Here is a 14450-nt window from a genome sequence, read left to right as displayed (position 1 = left end):
AAAAACCTGCATGTTTACAGGAAAAAGCTTTTTTTTTTTATTGTCTGCTGGATTAGTTTGTCAAATTTGTACCCCAGAAAAAACTAGAGCATTGTAATATTTGTTGGTAAAGCTGATGATGTCATGGGCAAATGTAAAACCACATCCTGTGTTAAACCACACCGCTGCTGATGTGCACACAGCAACAACAGCACATGTGCACAGGGGCCACCGGGCATGTCAGGTGGTTCCTGACACAGCACGCATGTCTGTGTCATTTACAAAGGTGACATGTTTGCAAATAGGTTCTTTTGTGTTTTTTGGGCCGATACCGATCATCAGTAAGATGGCAGGTAACCAAATATGTGGGGCCAATATTCATTTGCAGTAAAAGTACAAACATTTGCATCAAAATTTAGAATAAGTCATGTCAGGAGCCATGCGTACCATTAGCCCTGCACGTCAAGAACCTGATTCTTTGTCATTATTTTCTCAGTGAACTCATCGGTCCGTGTCTTTAAAAAAAAAATACAACTACTTCTTATGCACCAACTATAACAAAGCTTTCAATTTAAACCACTTCTGAAAATAAGCCTGATAGCAAAAAGACGTTTAGTGAAACTTAACATAAAAACAACAATTTAAGAAAACTAAATCTGTGTTCCTATTTAAATGCTTTCCAAGTTTTCTAACAGGAAAACTTTCTGTTATCCTGTCAGAAAAGCCTTTTCATAACATAAATTCAGAGCTTCGCAGAGGTGGGTGGTGTCCTTTCAAACGCCGTCAGCTCCTCCGGGGCTGAAACCGGCACCTCACTGATCTGAATCTGACACAGTTTGCTCCACAGCTTAGAAATGAAACACACGGTTCTGGGAGAGGATCCCTGCTTCATGTGGACATTTTTTTTTTCCTGGAATCTGTTTTTGTAGAGTTCTACCTAATCGGAGGAGTATCTAAGGGCAGGGATGCCCAGTTTCGTTGAGTCTGTTTAGTAATCAGCTATTGCACTTTATGACTGATTTTAGGTTTTGTACAATTAGTGAAGCCCGTTGAGACAACTGTGTTGTAATATTTGGGCTATAGACCTAAAACTGAACTGAATCAGCTGCTCTGTAGCTGTAGAGTGTTTGTGGAACCGCCAGCAGGTTCTGCAGATGCTCCTGTGTTTGTAGCATCTGCAGAACCTGCTGGCGGTTCCACAAACACTCTCTTGAGTCTTTTATCCTTTTCTTCATTATTGATCTTCCAGGCTTTAAAGTTGAACTATACTTTGTCTATTTAGAGGGAAGTCAAATCCTCATAATGTGATCTTTTGATTTTAAACGTGTCCATTACAGAGGAGCACTGAATTCACATTTTATGCAAAAGTAATCCGATTACTCAGGTCTCTTTCAACCTGCAGACTCACCAATGGAGACCTCCTGGATGATCTCTGCAGCCGTGTGGACACCCTGCACCAGAGCTCGCGTCCAGGAGGAAAGGTCCCAGTGAGTTTCCACGCGGAAGACGTGTGACTCGATGCCTCGACTGGTGCCGGTCCGAGTGGCAAACACCATGTCCGACCCCTGGGAGGGAGAACCCCCGGAGCTGCCGGAGTGGACCAGTCTGAGGAGACACGGATGGAGGTTCGCCCTGAAGCCAGGTACCGGATTGAAGGGGTTGCGTAAAAACATGGAGCATCGTTCCTTGAGACACGATCTGACTCCACGCTGCCACATTTACAAACCAAGAGGCTTCTTTCTGCGTTAAGAAGACCGCTTTAGACTAAATTTGTATCCACTTTTTTAATATTAGAGAAGTTTTGTAGACATAAATCACAACTATATCATTTTCATTTATATAACTGCTAAAATATTATTAACATAAAGCTTTTCTTGTGATAATCTGTGCAGTAAATGCAGATTATTGGAAATAAGAAAGGTTCACATGGACTTCTCATACACAGTGTTCCCTCACTAGAATGTGCTCCACCTTCTGCAGTCTTGCTGTTTCCCCAGATTTTTTATAGTGTAAATTTGCATGTTTTTTTTGTTTTTTTTTACATAGGATTATGTTCTGCATTCTGATTGGCTGTTGACCTTGTCACTTAGTCTCCTCTGTGCCGTACCTCCTGAATGGAATGTGTAGAGTTTGCCAAATTTGAATAAATGTTCCACTGCGGGGTCTTTGTTTTCATTCCATAGTAGTAGACTTCTTCTTCTTCTTCTATCAGCTTTGAGAGTTTAAAAAGGAGAGAAAAGTGTGAAAATGTTTGTGTCTGTCCAAGAGGAGAGTATAAAGTGTGTAGCAAGGAGTCCCTAAAACATCTGTAGTCCTTCTTTTTGGTTATCGCAGGTTGTAAGTGACAGAAACCAGAGACTGAACAGACAGAAAGCCACTTGGCAGTGCTGGGCGATTAAATCGATTAATTGAATGTGTTGTTTTTTGGAAAATCGAGGTTTTATTTTCCCAGCTCTCTGCTGTCTTGCGCTTCCGTTGTTTGGGAAAAAGCAGATGTGAGAACAGCGGCAAGCGAGGAAGAGCTACTTCCACCAGGGTGAGGAAAAAGCATTAGCGCATGCGCCGCAAGAAAAAAACCTGTATTCTATAAATATAATAAGAGGCACTTTGTATGGAACTTTATTAGAAGTGTCTTTGTAACATTAAAGAGCCGGTCTTTACTGTCAACAGCAAGAATCCAAAACGTGATCATGTTTTTAGGCTGTTTTTGTTATATCAGGTAAAACTGAATCAACTGGAGGCAGAATGAGGGAAGATACCTGCTCCCTTTTAGTAAATCTGTCTTTGTTTTCTCAGCGGGTTTGAATTTGACTTTACATTTGGTTCAGACCACAGGTGACGGACTGAACCCCCTCCTCTCATGGGGGCGTTTCTCAGCAAGAAAACAGAAACAACTCATTTGGGATTGAAAAATCAAGCATTTTATAGAAAGCATGAAAACCCCCAAAGCAGAGAGCAAAGATTGATTAGCAATCAATACAGGAGGTCTTTAGAAAAAACAAAAGTTGAGACTTCCTCTCTGTTTGCATTTAACGTAACGTCATTTTTTAAAATAATAGTTTGAAGTCTCTGGGTTGTGACTTCAAACTTGAAGCATCAAACCAAATGCAGCAAAATCAGTTTCAAGGCTGTTGCGGCCGTGGTGCAGCGGTAGGCCGGTCGACCCATGATTTTAAGGTGAGTGGGCAAGACACTGAACCCCACCTTGCCTCTGGTGGTAGGCGGGCGCCTGTGTTTGCCAGCGGAGCGGCCACCAGTGTGTGAATGTGTGTGAATGTGTGTGTGACTGGGTGAATGGGTCTGTGACTGTAAAAGTGCTTTGTTCTTGTAGGTAGAAAAGCGCTATATAAGTATTCGCCCAGTGCGTTCTAGTACTTCTCCCTATGGGATGCTTAAGCTATTCGTAGCTCCCAAAACATCTGCAGCATTGATCTGCAAACATTTTCACAGCTTGTATTTAGTTTGAACTTTGTGTTACCACCAATTTCCAAAGGAGATGTTAAAATTAAATTATTTTTTTGTTAAATATATTCTATTATTTGTCATTTTTGTTAAATAAAAGTAAAAGCAGGGAGGGAAAAAAAAATCGAATTTGGACAAAAAAAATCTGAGGTTTTATGTTTTGGCCTCATCTTCCAGCTCCACCACCTGGTCAGGTGAGATCTAGAGATCCTTACCTGGTGGCGAGCAGAGGGTGTGTCAGCAGAGGCATGGACCAGGACTCTCTGCTCCACGGCACAGATTCAAACAGCAGGATGTCCTTCTCCGTCAGCGCCATGACAACGGGACGGTACTGCTGCCTCCCACCTTCCAGCTGGACCTACGGGGGGGCAAAGCAAGAGAAATTTTCTTCAATGATCCATTTTTTATTGCTGTCACTTTTGGATTTACTCATTTCTACAACAGTTTGTGACATTTTGTGTTTTCAGAGCTGAATGTAGAAAGACGGCTTCAAAGGTGAATTTAAGGGTGAAATAATACACACAGATGTCAGGGACCTGCTGGTAGAGGATCAGCTTCTTCCTCGGCACCTTGAAGACGCTCTGACATTAAACAATTCCAACTTCTTTAGGCTTCTGGAAAGTCATGGCACCTCATTTGTCCTGCAGCGCCTAAAGTTCCCATGTTCTATCACAGTGGTTCCCAACCACTACCGGTCCACGGGACGGTTGGTGCCGGTCCACAGAGAGGAACAAAGAAACAAAAAAAGAAAGTGTCTATTCGCTTGTAATTTTCTAAAAACGTGCGGCCAGTGCTGAACTTTTTTCTTGGACGCGCTGCCTTAGAGGAAGGGTTAAGTTTAGGATTACAGTAGCGGTTTGGGTTGGACCACCAATCTGTTCCTGAGCGCGGCCGTGTCTGCAGCTCACCGCTGCTCCAGCGGATGGATCAAATGCAGAGAACACTTTTCATAACCTCGGTGTGTGACAGATAATGGGACTCAGAGGGTAATTTTAAATACGTCCAGCCAACAGCAAAATTCAGCCTTGGACACAGTTCTAATATGATCGGCAATGCGCATCTTGGCTGCACGTATTACATGTGGCCAACATGAATTTCCATCACTTTTTGTGCTGGTCCCACATTAATACGTGCGAATAAAAAACAACGCCTACATGTTTTCCGTTTTATTTATAGTCTGATTCTGAAGGAAGTTTTATTTTGAAAAACTCCTGGATTCTCTCCGCCGCATCCGACTCATTCCTGACGCATGTCAAGTCACTCGGTCACGTGTTGAAAATCCCGCCGCTACTTTCTTAAAGCGGCTTCGCCGACCGCTAAATTGAAGGCCCCAAGCTAGCAAAGTTAAAAACAACAAACATAATTGGTCAATTTATTTAGGAAGAAAGGAGACAGTGAGGAAACAGAAGAAGAGCCTTCCCCTTCAAAATAAAAGAAATCTGCAATAAACAGACAAAAACCCGACTCCAAATATGGATTTATTGCATCATAATATTCAGCAACTGGATGTCTAATTATACCAGGATGCTGCTAATAAAGTTCTTTAAATGGTGGATTCACGTTTATTATTTTATTTTGAAAGCACCGGTTATTTTCTTCATCTTCTGTGATCTTTTATTTTGTATTTAGTCAGACGATGCTGAAGTTGGCGCTCATGGCTCATCTGATTCAGTGCCAGAGTAACTTTATTGAAACACACTTTCACTTGTTTCACTAAAAGGAAACAGCTGCAATGAGCCAAACTACAAATGACGTCATTAATCTATTTTTTATTATTATTCCCCCTTAAATTGGGGTGGGATTATGTAAATTCGCTTCCACTCCCTTTCAAGCAGTATTTATTAATATGTCTCATTATCCTAAGTTTGATTCATCATTATTCTTATTTGATTGCTTGAAATAAACCATTTCAAATCAAATCAAAAAAATTGTAGAGTTTGCATGAAATGTTAAAGCTCTAATGACAAAGTTCGGAAACTCCTCGGGTCTCTGCTGAAGGCGTCGGCGCCTGGCGTTTCTCTTTGAGTCGCAATAAAGCAGCTTCAGCGCTGAACAACATCAAAGGTGGTGAGGGGGCGGCAAGAAGCTTCTTTCTGGGTTTTCCAGCAGAGCCCAGTCAACAACCACACACCCAGACCTCCAGAATGAAACTAAAAACGAATCTGCAACCCTTAAAGTCGACAGAAAGCTTCTCTGCTGTGAGGCCACGTTTAAATTTAACAGGCCTGACTGGATTCCACTAATATTCAACTTTTCTTTGTTAAATCAACACTTTTTATCCCTTTGAACTCAAATATATCTTCATAAAGTGGCTCCTATGCTTAAAACATGATTCAAAATAAATTACAAATTAAAAAATAATATATATGTTTTGGAATAAATGCTTAAACATTTGCAAATTAATGGGGGAACAATGTTGTCTCAGAGGTGAAAATGATTGGGAAACGGATTTAAATCCTGAACTGATTTTTAGTTGCTAAACAAACATTATATTATAGTGAAGAATTCCATTTAAATCTTGAGATAAAAAGTTAATGTTTTGCCAATTTTAACTAAATTATCAAGTTTAAAAAAAACATTTTTAAGGCAGTTTAAAATATTTTCCCTTTCTGAAGGATGGTAGAACAGGCAAAAGTGCAGATTTTAGTTTAATAAATGTTTTTCACTGAAAGTAGAGAAAAAAACAAGTTTTGTCGTTTGCACAGAGGGGCAAAATGAAACTAACTGAATAACATTAATCAAGAAAGTCCCTAAAATAAACAACTCCCACCCCTCTGTTCAGTAAATTAACCCAACTTTTGCTCTGTTCCTTGTTTTTGGTCACTTCTATAGCCTCCCTTTGTGGTCACTGCCTTTGGTTTTTTAAATGATCCAATCTAACCTTCATGCAGAGAAAATTTACTTTACTTTAATTACTTTTTAACCCCTCGATATCCATCAATCCACTACTGCTCCAAACTTACCTTCATTTAGGACTCGAAAGAAAAAACAAAAGTGACAATTTTTCTTTCATCGCTGGAAACAGATTCAGGCGTCAAAGGGTTCAACATTTTCCCAGCAGATTCTGACTACCGGTAATCGTTTTGGGGTTTTGCCGCTGCTAAATGCTGAGTTGCCACAGGGGAAGGAGCTGTGTTGTTTTTAGTGTTTTAAAGCAGAAACAAGTGTCAGAAAATGAAGCTTTGATGTGTTTTTCATGCAGTTTTAAGGTCTACTTTCATGTTAACACACTTTAGAGCAGGGGTCCCCAAACTTTTTCCAGCGAGGGCCACATGACGTTTCCGTTCTCGGATCGGGGGCCAGGGTCAGTTTGAAACAGAAAACGTGTGACAGTCGCAGGGGGGCCAAAATGTCAACTGAAAGCCACACATAACCAAATGTTGATAACCCAATCTGATATCAAATAATCCTCTCTGGGTTATTCACCAAATAAATAAATAAATTATAATAATCAGCAAATATATATAATGAGACTCTTTATGAAATCAGTTAAAAAACAGAATTCTTTAAATAAAAAGTCAGGAAATATTAAGCAACAGTATTTTAGATTTTAGAAAATCAATAATAACCAAATAAATCTCTGTGGGTTGTTCAGAAATAAAGTTTCTGTTGTCCATGCACAAATTTAGGTAAATGTTCAACTTCAGTTGTAAGAGCAGAATCTCTTAAAGTTGTTGTGTTCTTTCCCCATAATCCATTTTGGAGTTTTTTTTAGGAGGTTAGTCTAGTAGACACCACTGTATGTTCTCTCTGATCAACTTCCTAGTTTAAATACCTGCATTCTGGATCAGTGTTTCAATTACCTAACCTTTTTGTCATTTATCCATGGGGAGGGGGGGTCCACATTCACGTTTTATGACTGGGGCAAAGTGAGGTTGCAGTAGCCACATTTTTAGCTTGGCTCACATTTCAATTTGAATAACCCTTGTGCTATCCTATGGGGTCCAGATGACCCGAGCCTTACGTTGACGTGTTCTCCCTACCATGACAAAGGTGGATAAAGGTGGAGAGGATTTCATCTAATCCACGGACACCAGTGAAGATCACAAATCATTGAAGCAAAAAGGTTCAGTCTAGTGGATCTAGATGACCCAACTCTCAAAGTTAAAGTGCCTAGGATAGCACAAGGGTTAAGCCTTATCGACGTGAGGAAACAATTCCAAAACGATTCAGTTTTCCACGCTTCCATGAGTCTCGAGCATGTGGCCAGCCTAAAGAAATAATGATGCCAAAATAAATAAAGGGTCTCTCTCTAGTATTGTTCAGGGGGCGGGGTCAAATAGGTGGGCGGGCCGGTTCAGCCTGTGGGCCGTAGTTTGGGGACCCCTGTTTTAGAGAAATTCTTTGCAATACCGACATGTATAATGACAAGAAAATATCAGGATGCTTAAAAAGGCACCAGATCACCTGGTCCTTAACGCACCACATCACTGGGTCTTGTGTGCAAAACATTGCCTGGTCCTAAACGCACCACGGACTGCATCTCACAGAAATGTACCTGCTCAGCCAGCCAGCCGATGTGTTTGAGGTGGGGGTGAGTGGGGGCGGCAGACGACGCCCCCAGGTACGCGTTGATGTGCGCCAGGGTGTGTGGGAGCAGCGCGGCGATGTTGGTGTGGATGGCGGTGAACCAGGAGCTGGCAGAGGGGCCGTCTTTGCAGCGCAGGACCACCGTGTGCTGGCCGTCCGGGGAGTGGAGCTCCAGCAGCCTGAATGCAACCAGAACGAAGGAAGATCTGACACCAAATCCAGCTCTCATTAAGAAAAGAGACACAAGGAAAACTGGTGGCTTGACCAGAATCTCTCATTTTTTACTACTCAACATCAGTAAATCTGTCATATTCTGAAATGAAGTTTGTTTCTGTCCATTCATTTGTTTATTTTTGGACACATTTCCCTCAAATTGAGCATCTTTTTTCTTTGAAATTCATATTTAAAGCATTTTGTCAGTACATTTTCAACATTTTTAATCTTTTCCGTGATTCCTTATTGTACTGATAACCTGATAACCAGGTCTCAAAGAAGGGACAGTTTTCACTTTGAATACAGTCAATAAAAGGGATACTTTTTTTAATTAATTAAAACATATAGGGGAGAGAACAACCAACTCCTTTATGAGTCTTGGGAAAGGTTAATTTCCACCATGACGATTTTTTTCAAGGTGATTTTTTAGGGCAGGCGTATAAAAGCAGACAGGAAACCTAAAATAGAAAGATGAAGAAAGTCTCTTGTGTGCAAATGAACCAAATTCCAGGTTATTGCATTTTTTATGACTAAGGCTTTTCTGCTTCATTATTTAACGGATGACAGATGCTGCTAATGCAGATGTTTTACAGAATGTGACCCATCAGTTTTAGTTCATAGACCGCTGCACAGAGCTCCCTAAAGAGCAAACATTCCAGAGGAATGAACAGGAAATGGCCACAAACCCACCACAAAGACCACACCTAACCTCCCACACGCCCAGGTATGTGTGTGCAGCGCCGGACCTGTTTTCCAAATCCGGCATGGAGAGGTTCCGGCTGATGAAGCACATCTTCAGGCTGATGACCTTCCTGTCTTTGGACGGGGAGGAGGAGCTGCTGTGTTTAGGAGAGCCCGAGTCCTCGCTGCCGCTGTAGCTGGGCGACTGCGGGCGGACGCCGTCCCACGGCAGGTCTGCGACCAGCGACGGTTTCTTGAAGAGCGGAGACACCTCACGAATGTACTTCACTGCGGAGAGAAGGAGACCCATTGATAAAAATTGTGTTTTTGTGGCATTTTTTTGATGATGGAGGCCATATATAAAGAAAATACACTGAAAATGACTTTTCTGAGTATTTTCTTCATGAATCAGGAGCAGAATTTGTGAGAGACCCGCTGGGGGCATTGATTTTCTCAGTGGTTCTGAGAGTTCTGCCATCAAAGCCATGTATTCTTGCTGCCAGGGTCCTGTTTAGAGGCACATGTCTGTGAATCAGAGTAAACCTGGAGCTTCGTCTTGAGTGAGATGGTTTGATGCCGCCGGTGGAGCCCAAACACACTAAGCTATTGATGGCCTCATCTGTATTATTGCCAAGCCGGAGGGTCTGTGCCGTCACCAAATGTACGTGAATCTGGTCAATCTTTATTGTAAATTTCCAGAGCGTCCCTTAGCTGACAGTGGGATGTACTGAACAGGAAGCTATCATCAGTGTATTCAAGGTGGGTCAGATGCAAATTGCCAAGTGGCCCTCCAGGGAGTATCGACACCAAGGTATCGAGATATAAAAACCTGTACATCACCGAATTTGGTCTCTACGACTTCGTTCATCTCTTAAACCCGTCTTTTCCCTTTCGGGGTCACGGGGCTGCTGGAGCCTATCCCAGCCACTAGTGGGTGAAGGCAGGGGACATCCTGGACAGGTCGCCAGTCTGTCGCAAAGTCACATTCACACCTAGGGACAATTTAGAGTAACCGCTTAACCTACGACGCATGTTTCTGGACGGTTAAAGTATTGATTACTAATTGATAAACAAGAAAATAAAAGGGCATTTTTGATTTTTGGTTATTAAGTGAGCCACTGCAGTTTTGTTTTGTACCTGCCGCATATTGAACTGCTCCATCTGACCAGAGGAGCCGCGAGTTGCCTGCAGGTTACCCTTAGCAACAAACACAGCACGGCACGAGTAGGTGATTTTTGACACATTAAAGTCGTTACCTGGCCAATTTTTTTTTTTCTTTTCTTTTTTTTAACTTGTCCTGTCCAACAGCTAGGCAGGCAGATGAGAGCTGAGGGCCTCTTGTGTTGGACATATTTTACTTTAACAAGAGGGGTCAATTTTTGACGGTACAGTATTTGTTTTTAGGATACCAAATAATATGCTTGAGAAAAAAAACTAACACATAAGAAATGGCCAGTAATCGGTATTAAACATTTTACCAAAAAAGGTGTTGGAATCTTAAAAACGCGGATCGCCCATCACTACCAGGGACTCGCCTGCAGACCCGACACATCAGATGGTCCATGATGCAGCTGATCAGGTTATATTAGCAACAATAAGGTTAGTTAAATCTGTATCTCCTTCAATAAACATCCAGCTAATAATCAGTTAAATGAAAGAGAAGAGACGTTCTCTGCGTGAGTTTGTTTTAACAGGAACACTCCACTCTGAATCCTGCGCCAAAGCAAAGCAAAGCTGAATCACTGCTAAATCATTTGACCAGCTGTGGCGTTCTCTTCCAGACCATAACCGTAAAAGAAAATCTTCCATTTTTAAACATCAGTGTGTTCAAAACCCTGCAGGCCTGCTGGGGTTCAGAAAGGCCAAACGTGTGTGGAGGGATCTCAGAAACAAAAGCAGAGTTTGGTGTACAGATGTGACCCCTTAACCACACAAAGGCTTTCGCCGCCGCGGGTCCGGTTCCCAAATTTGGTCCTGCTGCCTTTCATCCCCACGGTGGCCTCACCGTACTTTCGCATCGTCTTCTCTTGTGTGCTGAAAGCTTTGAAGAAAACGAGGTTTCTGACTTAGTGGGAGAACCTGAGAGAGTCTGAGAGCTCCGAGTGAAACCCGAGACGGAGCACTCAGGAGATGAAGTCATTCATGAGCGCAGACTGAAATGTTAGCGTGCAGAAGAGTCCACAGCTGTAGAAACAGAAATGCATCCCACACGCTGATTTAGAAACACCTAAATATGCAGAGATCTGTCATCCTTTCAAAATAAAAGCAGAGAAATCATTTCTACAGTATCCTCCTGACTACCAGCAAAGCAAATCTGTCCTCTGTAGAGAACATTTCTAAACATAATTTTCTCATGACCACAGCATTCTTCTGAATTAACTTCTTTTGAGACTTACAGAGGATATTTGGGGCTTTTCACTGATACCAAATGTGAAGAGGCGGCTCTGGGAATTGTAGTTTTTGGTGGATTTAAAACAAAATTGAGGGCTGGTTGTTTGAAGCGGCTATTTGAGGAGGAGGAACGGAAATGTTCAGCCTCAGCAACACAAGACTGTCTACTGAGGCCAACTTATAGTCAAAAAGGTAGAGGGATCATGGCACAGAGGGAGAGCGGTTGACCTCTGACCAGAGGATCACAGCTTTGGTCCCGTCCACGTGTTGAATTGTCGTTGAGCAAGGCAGTAAACCCCATTTTGCTCTGCCAGTGCAATGGTAGACCATTTTGGAAAGCGCTGAGGCGGCGCCCATGGTGCAGAGAGAGCGGAGGATAGCAGGTTTGGTTCCCATGTGTCGAGGTGTCCTTGAGCAAGACTCTGAACCCCTTCTTCTTCCCGGTGGTTATAGGTTGGCGCCGGTGTTCGGCAGCAGAGTGTCATGAGTGTCTGAATGTGTGTGCATGGGTGAATGGGACTGTGAGGGGCTTTGGGCCTTCTAAGAAAGTTGTAAAGCCTTATAAGTAGCCCTTAACCATCTAACTGCGTTTCAAAGAAAACTTGGCTGAGTAAAAACAGCCCATCTCAGGCTGAGATGGGCTGTTTTTACTCAGCCATGACCCTAGGATGTGAACATCATTCCCCAATCTGGTTCCTCCTCATCGACCGCTTGTGATTAAAGGCTTTCCTGGATATAAATGTAAAGAAAAGACAACAACTTTGCACAGACCATATGATTACATTCAGCTTTAAAAGCGTTAGCAGAGAAGACTCACTCTGCAGAGTTTGGCTTGAACGCAGCAGAATGTTTGTGAACCTCAGCAGAATCTAGCTTATCTGTCACCTTGAAACTGACAGCTGCTCGCTGGTCGCTGGGCGCAGCGTGTGTTGCATCTGCAGACTGGTCTGCAGATTTCCAGCTGCGAGCTGCAGAGTCCAGCCACTTACGGAGCCACGCCGATAAAAATCCAGCCAAGGTCTGCCATCCTAACCGCACAGCAACAAGGTCTGAGGCTTTTCTGAAAGCGTAGGTGGTTTGGAGTCAGTCAGCGAGCACCAGAGCATTCCTGCACGGCCGTGTTTATGTGTGAGGCTGAGAGGGAAGAGCACGTCTCTGTTACAAAGCCCAGCTCGGAGAGTAATAGATGTCGAGATGCTTTCCATCTGCAGAACCGGGCCCCATTTTTGGCTCGGACTGTTTACATTCCCACAAGCTGGAACAGAGCAGGAACTCACTTTCACTCAGGTTAGCTTTGGAGTCATCGCTAATGAATGCCTTTTTAAAAAAAACACATTTAAAGCAAAAACTACAATAAGAAGTTTAAAAAAAAGGGGGAAATAAAACGTTAATTGAATTTGAAGCTTAACAGATATGTTTGTAGACCTGCTTGGTGCGAAGTTGGCAGCAACTATGAAAACCAGTTCACTGGTTTGCACAAACAGTGAAAACCAACATTTAGACTTGCAGGAGAACCCCTGCTGACCTCCTATGCTTTGCAGACAGAGCACAGAGACTCATTAAATGCACACGCATGGAAAGCTTCAGCACTGCTGACTCAAAGTGCAGCATGAAAAGGAGAAAAGGTGGCAGAAACCCAGACGTTCTGGTCCAGCAGGTGAAGCATCTGATGGCAGTGGAGGCGGAGGAAGCCACATTTGGAGCTTTAAATGGTCCCGGTGCAGCTGCAGAAAAGCTTCACCACTAAATCAAAGATTTAACCCTTTGTAATCCGAAGCCTTTTAAAGCATTTTTTTTACCTTTAAAACTGTTTCTGGCGGCAAAGTTCTAAATACCTCTATTTAGTTTAACTCCAGCCCTTTTCCCACAGACATTTCATTTCATTATATTACACAAAAACACCAAATTAAACCTTAAACTGTACAAATACTCAATTCCAAGTAGTAAATGTTGTCATTTTTTACGGTAAAAATTAAGATCAAGCTGTTGTTTTTAATTTTATAACAAAGATCAATGGGGTTTATAGATAAAAATGGTTTAAATCCAAAAACAAAGCAAAGACGAGGTCAAAATTATGTTAAAAAACAGGCTAATCTCCCCTGAACTATCCACAATGTTTAAAAGACTATGTCATAACTCTTCTTATGTTTGTCTTCTTATGTTTGTCTTGAACCAAAAATTTCAAAGTGAAGAAACCTTTTTTTTTTTAAAGCTTCACGTTAAATTTTGAATCAAAACTATTTGAATGGCAGCTGGTAAACCCCCCCACTGAGTTCAGAGACTGTTGTCTGATCAGTTAACGACAAAAACCTCAGACTATTTAAAACCAGAAATCTCCCACAGTTCATTGGGTGTAACATGGAGACACTTAATCGCTCATTTTTCATTTAGTCCTGCAGCAGCCAGTCAATTTACACAACAGGACATGACAGCAATCAGTGTTAGTTTGTCCACAACTACATTCTATTCGACCGACAGTAAAACAGCAAAACAGATACAGCAAAGTCAGGAGAATAATGGAGGAGGAGGAGGAGGAGGAGGAGCTGGCCTTGAATTTCTCTTCCCTTTGGACGCTGCAATTATGTTTCTGCCTCGCCGCAAAGCCTTTCCAATGCTCGGTTGTGTAATTTGCTGGCATGAAACCAACGTCTGCTTCCATTCACTTTTTGTCCTTTTATCGTCTGGACTCCGTGAAATCTTTGATGTAGTCACAGAATCCAGGCCGGCTCCTTTAAAACCTGAGATCTTCAAACCCCCTTCAAACAGCTTCATTTCTGCCAGTTCTACCTGATGTGGAGCCACCAACTGTGTGGACGAGAGACAGACTGACCGGCAACAAAAGCCTGCAGACCAGGAGCCTAAAACAAAAGAAGAGTCCGAACCAGACATTGTTGGCCAAGATTTGCTCTGCAGGATGGACGTTCCTTCACTGAAGATACAATCACGAATCAGGAAGTTTTTCTGGTTCTCCTGCTGAAGAACTACATGCTGTACACACGTTCCATCATCAGACAGATTCAGAGCGTTCTGCTTGCATCACGTTCATCCATCAAGCCTTTGTTGTGGTCTGACGACCACGTTAGTTTAGTCGGGGTTTACTGCACAGCTCCAGTGCTTTTGGTCCACAGGAGACCATCTGCTGTGTGCATATGTCTGAGTGCCTTCAGTTCCTTCATGAAGCCAAACTCCCCAGA

At 42.5% G+C, this 14450-nt stretch overlaps 1 protein-coding gene across 1 annotated transcript in view; it reads right to left on the bottom strand.

Annotated features, from left to right (window-relative positions):
* sntb2 (syntrophin, beta 2) overlaps window positions 1–14450 on the bottom strand; it is a 34214-nt gene that overhangs the window by 4381 nt on the left and 15383 nt on the right. The window contains exons 2-5 of the mRNA XM_023956039.2: window positions 8931–9153; window positions 7940–8150; window positions 3657–3799; window positions 1388–1584 (exon numbers count right to left, since the gene is read on the bottom strand). Of these exons, the coding sequence (XP_023811807.1) occupies window positions 1388–1584; window positions 3657–3799; window positions 7940–8150; window positions 8931–9153 (774 nt within the window). The remainder of the gene's footprint in view (window positions 1–1387; window positions 1585–3656; window positions 3800–7939; window positions 8151–8930; window positions 9154–14450) is intronic.

This window comes from Oryzias latipes, chromosome 6, assembly GCF_053564925.1.
Source record: "Oryzias latipes strain Hd-rR chromosome 6, Olatipes_Hd-rR_3.1".
NCBI classification, from domain to species: domain Eukaryota; kingdom Metazoa; phylum Chordata; class Actinopteri; order Beloniformes; family Adrianichthyidae; genus Oryzias; species Oryzias latipes.
Note: the sequence above shows the minus strand (reverse complement) of the source record. Positions and strands in the feature narration are given on the sequence as shown.